Here is an 8,455-nt window from a genome sequence, read left to right as displayed (position 1 = left end):
GTGCTATTGATGTGTGGGTTAGAAGCATCGTTTTCTCAGAAAATGGTGTCATTTTTTTTGTTTGGAAACATTGCTACCAAGTAGGACATTTCCTAGAATAACAACAATGTTTTCTGTTTGGTACCAATGTTTCAGGAAACGTTTTTAGCACTGGTACCTATTATCCAATGCCATATCATGTCCCGGTTACTGCCACCTCATATTCTTGTTGGCAGCAACGAGCTGCAGCTCTAAACGCCAAATTCGACGTTGCTCCAAGCCATGTCTTCCTAATTTCCAAGGTGTGGCTTAGAACACCGGTTTTTTTTTTTTTTTTATAGAAAAATAATTTCAAACAAATAGACATTATTGAAACACCATTTTTTCCGATATGACGCTGATGTGTTGCCATTTTCTGGAGCAATGCATCGATGCCAAACAGACACTTTACATATTAATACATATTATAATGCTGTTCTGCAGCCCAGCTATGATGCTGGTGCCAGTTTGGTGGGCCTCACTTGGATAGAATATAAATTACGTTTGGTGAAAAACCCTCTGTCAGTCGATCATTTGATGGGATGTCCTTTTCAAGCTCTTTAAGTACTACCTTATCGAGAGCACTTTAAAGCAGTTGGACAATCTTAGTGAATCTTCAATTCAGATCTCCCAAACAGGCCCCTAATCACCAGCTTATAAAATCCAGTTTATGTGTCGAGTATCTTGCGTACAAAGTTCATTTCTTCTCTTCAATCTTTCTTTCCATTGTGTATTACAATTCACTTTGTTTTAATTACATCATCATGGCACTTACTGGTAAGCTTGAGTCTGAGAAGGATATCAATGCCCCTGCAAAGAAGTTCTTTCACTGTCTTATAGACCTTCCGAACCTCTTCCACAAGGCCGTAGTTCATGAGTCTCATCTAACGAAAGTACTTGAAGGAGATGGAAAGAGCCTAGGCTCCGCTCTACACTTTAATTATGCTTTAGGTAACACATAAATATCTGTTGCAACGCCTCCAATACACTGGAGTGGTATATTCCTGTTTGGTTTCAGTAAATGTATGTATGTATGTATATGTATATATTTAATGAGATGAAGAGTTATTTTATTGGATATGTTTCTTTTGAACTAAATTATGGTATAAAAATTGCAACTGAATTATCAGTTTTTTAGATCTTACGGATGGAAAAACCGTTTCGAGCACGGCCGTAAGGATTGAAACCCTAGATGAAGGAAAAAATCTAATCACATTTGGATGCTATGATGGAGACGTAATGAAGCATTACAAAGTCTTCAGGTCATCCCAAAACATCACAAGAGCTCAGTGAAATGGTCCATAGAATATGAGAAAGTAAATGAAAGTGTCCCTGAACCATTTAATTACATGGATTTTGAAGAAAAGATGCTTGGCTTGCTCTAGAGTCTTAGAAATAGGTTGTAAATGGCATTGTATTAGTAATCTAATAAAGCACTGGATGACCTATGGTCACCCATGCATGTATGGAGTGCATCTACTGGATTTATATCTTTATCATGTACCACATTTGTTTCTACCATGTGTACCGTTTCATATTTACCCTATAATAAATGTGTGTGCTATGCTTATTTTGGATGTTTGATAAAAGAATTGAGCTCTCAATTTTAAACTTTTTACATGGTTCAAAGATGACCCTGAAACAAAATTTTAATCAATCATATAAAGGATGCCATATGGTCTATTGATTCACATTTCATAATGTGTACTTACCATTAAAGACTCTAGTAGCATTAACGATTCACCTCATGTTATGTATCGTTTTATGTTCCAAATCTTTTTGAATGCACCATATAGATTTTGTCTACTTTAAATCAGGGTTTCTTAGGTTAAGTCTCTATTGCAAAAACTTATAAAATCAATTTTCAAAGATTCTCTTAGCATGCCAAGTGCAGCCAACCTCCTGAAATAAATAGGATGAATCCCAATTTTCCAACTTGAGTTCATTGGTCGGTGTGGAGATCCCATAAGCTGTGCTTCAGCCCTCGTTTTCCAATAAGAGAGAAATTTAATAATGGTATGGGGCTATCTTGGAAAGCCATTAACTGTGCTTCAGCCCTCATAAAAGAGCACTCAAGAGTTAAACCGACAGTTTATTTAAAAATGCTTGAAATGGAGGCCAAACTCCTGGCAGATTGTTGGTGGAAAGGCATAACTTAATTTTTTTAAAAGTCATCAATTACACAGAAAAGTGAACGAGGGAAAGATAAATGATAACCATGCGTGGAAAGGTTTAGGCCATGTTTGGTTTAGTTTTTATTTGTTGTAATTCTTAACTAAGATGAAATTCTAAAATGGATAAGAATAGGTAAAAATATGAAGAATGATTAAATATTGCTATGATTGAAATACTTTTTTCTTAAAAATGAATTTTTTTAAGACTGACAAGTGTCTTATGTTGTTCATTTTCATTCTTCAAAAAAAAAAAAAAAGTGCTGGTATTCATAAACCGATAACCTAAGTCTCTAAAACTGTTGGTATTAATGTTACTGGTGGATGGCCGACAATCAATGTTTGTCGATGTGAGTTTCTATGGTAATCCGCTAGTAAACATCTATGACATCAGTTTTGTAGGTAGAGTTTCCTCAATGAATGGAAATGAATAAGGCGGGACATGATTATTTTTCATGCTACATGCTATTTCAATTTTTATGCTATGGGCTGATTTTTCATTCTAAAAAGAATGTATCCCATGACAAGAATTTTGTAACCAAATACTCTGATGTTATTCATTGTTGCCCATTCTTACCTAAAATAAGCAAATAATTAAAAAAAAGACCCGGAACAGTAAACCAAACATGACCTTTATTATCTTGTCTTTTCTTCTACTTTTTTTCAAGAAAAGCCCTATTTCAGAATTTAGACAGCATGGGGCATACGGGTTTTTATTTTTCCTTTATCTAAAAGGACTTTCACATAATAAGCATTCTTTGAAATTAGACAAGTGCATTTGGTGTGGCATACATGCTTTTTTATTTATGGAAGGGCTTTTCCAAAATAAGAAGCTAGAAGCCATTTTTTATTAGCTTCTTCTAAACTTGATTTTCTAGCCTTTTGGTTCATCGAATGCCATTTCTGGCATTTTGGAGGTGACGTTGGCTTCTAAAATGCAATATCATGTAGGACTTATTACAAAGTAGAAAACCTCCCAAATATATCTTTGAAATGTTTAATGAATTATGAGGACTTAATACTTGTAGTGACCACTAGTTTAAGCCTAATTTGGTGCATATTTTTTGGAAGATCTTTTGGTAGTTCTGACATGTAAAAGATGTATTGAACTTTTTTGTGCTGACATATAAAAGATATAGACAACTCCAAGTATGTTTGGTAGATGCACATATTTTTGTGTTAAAAAGCAAAAGACATGAAAAGTTTATTTGGAGTTTCCCGAAATCAGTCCAAAATGGGTTTTTTTGTGTCTTTTCGACGTTTTATCTTTTGGCGACTAGTGCACACCAAATGAAAATAGACCGAAAATTGGTTTTTACAACTTGTAAACAGCCGAAAAAATGTGCAGAAAGATGCGCCAAACAGGCCTTAGTTAAATGGACCAACTTTTGGATTAAGTGCCATGAACTCACCCGGTTCGGATTCCTAGAGAAAGGTGAAGCTGCGGTAGAGGTAACCCCAGTGGGTGTGAGAGAGGGAGGCCTGGTTACTTAAATGCCCGATAGGGGAATTCTAAGGTGAGAATCCATGGTCGTCGAATTTGCAAGAACAATTAGCGGGGCTGTGGAACTGTACAACCGGTCCAGAGATTAGACAGTTGGCTGGAGGTCGGCTTCTTTTCGTTCTGGAATCGGAGCTAGAGGCAATTAGAATTCTAAAACAAGGTCCTTTTCGATTGGGGGTAGGGTTTTTAAATTTATTTCGTTGGTCTCCAAATATGGAAAAAATCTATGAGCGCAGAGGAGTTAAGCGGTGGAGGGTGAAGGTATTTGGTGTGCCCCTCCCCGCCTGGTGTCTAGAGACTTTTCGAGAGGTCGACAACGTCGCCGGAGCGGGAGAATTCTGGTGTGGGTGCGGGCGCCATTCAAAGTGTCTAAAGCTTTTAAGGCGGAGAACGCTAGTGGTCAGGTTAGTCATGGAGGGGCCGGAATCCTTTAGGCTGTGTCTAGTTTGAAGATAGAGGTAGGAAAATCCATACAATGTTTGTAAAAATTTCTTTACCTTTCCCTACTTTTTCCTTTAAAGAAAATCCGAGCAAGATGCGTTGATAGATTCTGGCAAAGGATGAGGAAGGAATTTTCAATGGAGGGACAGAGGGAAACGGTTCAGAGAGCTTAGAGGCCGGTAGGTTGGGGGAAGCCAGATTGGATTCCAGGGGATGGGAGAAGAAGAATCGGCCCTGAAGGGGCGTACAAAGGAGATCAGGATTAAGGGGAAGATCTAGACGTCTAGACCGGAAGAAGGCGACACGTTTGTTCGAGTGACTTAAGTTGGACTCGGTCGTTGGAATTGGGAGTGGCTCTTTCTAGCGGGAAACAGAGAAGAGGAGATTATTGTATCTATATCGGATAATTTACATAGTGTTGGGAAGTGTGGACGTTTTTTGGAATCGATTTTCAAGAAAAAACATTTATGCTTTTGGTAAGGTGGTTTTTATCACCATTCTTTCATGTATGTGCTGACAGGTAAGCACCGCATATGATATACATCAGTCAACCATTGGGGGAAATGGTTCATTGATGCATGAAACAACAAATGGGGTCTCGATTTTTGAGGCATGCCTGATATTTTAACGATGGGCTGAACCAAACAATGAGATATATGGACGTTTGTTGAAATGCTTATATGGATCCGACATAGCATCATTTTTTTGAAAAACGATCACAGTTCCAAACATCCCCTTAGATATAGATGCATTGATACATACAAAAGATATAAAAATACATGGATATGCTAAAAAAACACATACAAATTTCATAAATACATTAATTATAATAATTTTAAAGTCAAAATAACCATAAAATAAGGTACAAATACATAAAAAATATATATTTTAAACAATTAGTATAATGAAATGTATAGAGATTATATAATTTTGTTGATAATCCATCAATTAGGAGTCCATGACTCATAATATATAGATTTTTACAAATTAACACATGCATAAAATCATTATTATATTATATTCTATTTAAAATAAATTTCTTAAACTACCCTTATAGTTTACCTAATTAACTAACTATTTGAAAATTGACTAAGCTACCCTATACCCTATTGTTTCTGACAATTGACTAATACTTCCCATAAGCTAAACTGTCCAAAACTGAAACCCATAAGCTCTACTATGTGGTAAATTGAAAAGAAGAATTATCCCTCTTTTCGCTGGTTCTTCCAGCCTCAATCTCACCATAGACGCTGGTTCTCTTTTTGCTGGTTTGCTGGTTCTCTCCAAGCCTCAATCCCTCTTTTCAAATTCACAGCAACCATGCCATTATCTGGAGGTGATCCCCTAATTCGGATAAGATCCTGGTGCTGGAGTTGAGCCACCGCCATCAACTCTGCTGCAAAAGTATTCCCTTTCTATCCCATGCACTTCCCTGAGCCCAACAAGATTCCAGTGTTCTGGTTGGTGAGGAAGATGAAAACAATGAATTTAAAATCGTCAATCGTTTGATCAAATCATATATTTTTTTTGGGGAATTTGTTGTGTCCAAGATAACTGCCTTCTCAGGCTATGCTTTGTATGGCAAGATGTGTGTGTTGAAATGAAAGGTGAAGCCTTGCAGGTTGCGCTCTATCTCTGTGAAGTCTGAATTACACGGACTGCAACTTTTTTCTTTCTCACGACAACTAAAAAGGAAACCGGTGGGCAAAAACGTCCCGAAGCAAGCGGCTTTCCGTCGGTTGTGTTTTAGGCACGCCGGTCGCATGTGGAGCGACAGCAGTTTGGCAAGCGCAGGTCCTTTTCCTTTTGTTCGGGATTTCTAATCCATGTGCTTGTCTTTTTTGCGACAAAAGGAAAATGGACGGTAATTAGCATCAGAGCTGGTGCCAAGGGGATAATTAGATATTCCGTTGGAGCGGTGCTAGTGCTGGTGCGGTATTGGAAGTTATAATAAGGGTAAATTGGGCATTTTTGGAAGTTATAATAGTGACGTGATACACATATGAATAATTTATGATAGAACATTAAGGTAAAGAACGTACTGGTCAATTGCCAGAAAAAGTAAGGGTAGCCTTAGTTAATTCGCTAAACCATTAGATATGTAGTTTCCTTCTATTTAAGTCCAATAAATAAAACATATATAATTATTATGTTTTAATTATTATATCAATTATTTTTTTATTTTACTATTTTTATTTTTCAACATTAATGAAAAAAGTCAACTAAATATTAAAATTTGAAATGTATGATAAACAATATATTTCTTTTTGTAAATAATAAATTTTATTATAAAATGTAAATTAAAATACCAATTGATAATTTATAAAGTATATAATCTTAATTTAAAATATTTCATATCTATATATTAAAATTTTTAAAATACATATCATACACAACTTCATAATTTTGCTTGAATATTTTGTAAACAAAATTTTTAACTTTTATAAATAATAAATATGTTATTATCTAGTTTAAATTAAAATATCAAATATATATATATATATATATATATATATATTCATGTACAAATGTATGAATTTTAAGTAATAAAATAATTATTCTATTATTAATACTTTTATTTGTATAAATTTATTGAGAGCAGAAAATAAATTTTTGATATAAATATAAAATTGGTAGAAAATTTATTTCATTTATAATTATAAATATTAATTTTTAATATTATTCTATTTAATTTTAAGTTGAAGTTGTTGAACATATTAGTATTTAATATGTCATTTCTTTAGATTGCATATTTACAATTAAAATAATAAAATTAATTATATTTCACTTATAATCACTAAAGGATGGTTTAATGGCTTAGCGGTTTAAGATGCTTAGTGCTTAACGTTTAAACTTGGGTTCGAAGAAAAAGTTTTCGACATGATGATGCACAATCTGATTGCTCCTTGCTGGAAGGTGACTTGGATGCTAAGCTGACTAGTTCATCGGGTCGACTTGCAAAGAGAGAAAATGAGAGTGCTTGGGCTGCTTTACTCGGGGTTGGCACTCCGATACTTTAGTCAGCGAGTTGGAGATTTATGAGAGCTAAGGAGCAAGATAGCTAGAATATCAGAGAGCTGAATTGCATATAAATGGCGTTGTATATGTAGCATTGATGCCAAACACATACTAGAATAACTCCTAGAATCAGCCCTTCCATAAACGAAGCCAAAGAAGGCACCTTTCTTCTGAATGAGGTTATTGTTGTTGCCACTATAGCTCACCTTTCTACATAGGAGAAAATAAGTGAGATTTAAAAAATCGATACTTCAACAAGCTGTATTATTTGTGCAAAATCAAAAGTTTCTATTAACAGTCAACTATGGTAGAATAGTCGAGAGACATTAAAACCAGATCAGAGGGAAACAAATGATTCAAGCAATTCACGACCTATACATCAAAATCAATGAGGCCCTCAAAAGAATTGTTTATGAGAAATTCTGTTGAAATTTTGAATGATTTTAATTATTTTCTTTGATAAAGTGGGCAAGTTTGGTATTATCTTTCCAAATCTGGTGTTCTTGACCAGCTCTCTATGCTCACACTTCCTCTCTTTATGATTTTTCCATAAGGCAGAGTTCAGTGTTCTCCATTTCAACCACTTCTCTTGGTTCAATCTAATGTCATTGCTGCTTTGTCTTCTCTTTCCAAATCTGATATGTTGCCACTTATACCTAGTGTAGAAGTTGAACCATTAGAACTACCAGCTGCATTAGGAGAAGGGTTACCTCCACCAAGCTTCAGAGGTGTTAGGTGGATTAGAGCTAGATGCTTCATTTATAGTGGTGTAATTAGGTGAGTTATCTCTCAAACTATCTTCAGTGGACTGCACATGCTAACTTTGTACAGATTTAGGGTGCAGAATCTCAATATTTTGTGCCTCACTCACACCTGTATCTAGGTATCTAGGGGCTGGTGGTTCATTATCTCTTGAAGCATTGCCTTCAGAACTTTATAAGAATAAATTGTGTTTTGACAATCTCCTCATTTTTTGCATAATTCAATACATTAAATAATAACTTATAAGCAAACTGGAAGCAGGCCAAAGAGAAAAATAATAACTAGTTGTAAGCTGCCTCTTCCATTGTTGTTTTTGATAATATTAATAGTTCCTAGAATTACCAAAGAGAAAAATAATAACTAGTTGCAAGCTCCTAAGAAGAAGAAGTTCAAGTTAAAAGCCTACTTGATGGTAGCTAAACCTAGCTTGTCCTAACCTGCTATGAAGTTGACGCATTTTCTTCTTTTTCTTTATATTTTACATAGATTTTCCACATATAGTTTACAATCAGGAAAGACTGATCTCAACTGCCTTCAGGAC

At 35.1% G+C, this 8,455-nt stretch overlaps 1 protein-coding gene across 1 annotated transcript; it reads left to right on the top strand.

The window, feature by feature from the left end:
* Positions 1-757: 757 nt before the first annotated feature.
* On the top strand, positions 758-1,480 carry LOC148852180 (MLP-like protein 43). Its single transcript, XM_088945745.1, has 2 exons — positions 758-969; positions 1,264-1,480. The coding sequence occupies exons 1-2, from the start codon at positions 783-785 to the stop codon at positions 1,401-1,403; spliced, it is 327 nt and encodes a 108-aa protein (XP_088801871.1). The 5' UTR covers positions 758-782; the 3' UTR covers positions 1,404-1,480.
* The last annotated feature ends 6,975 nt before the right edge of the window (positions 1,481-8,455 follow it).

The sequence above is a fragment of the Nelumbo lutea genome, chromosome 5 (genome assembly GCF_056320005.1).
Source record: "Nelumbo lutea isolate HS-2025 chromosome 5, American lotus-T2T, whole genome shotgun sequence".
NCBI lineage: Eukaryota > Viridiplantae > Streptophyta > Magnoliopsida > Proteales > Nelumbonaceae > Nelumbo > Nelumbo lutea.
Note: the sequence above shows the minus strand (reverse complement) of the source record. Positions and strands in the feature narration are given on the sequence as shown.

Excerpts from the sequence above, each read along its gene's own strand:
- LOC148852180 (XM_088945745.1), top strand. The coding sequence starts at position 783 with ATGGCACTTACTGGTAAGCTTGAGTCTGAGAAGGATATCAATGCCCCT. Across the intron at positions 970-1,263 it reads ACACTTTAATTATGCTTTAG|CATTACAAAGTCTTCAGGTC; the intron begins GTAACACATAAA and ends GACGTAATGAAG.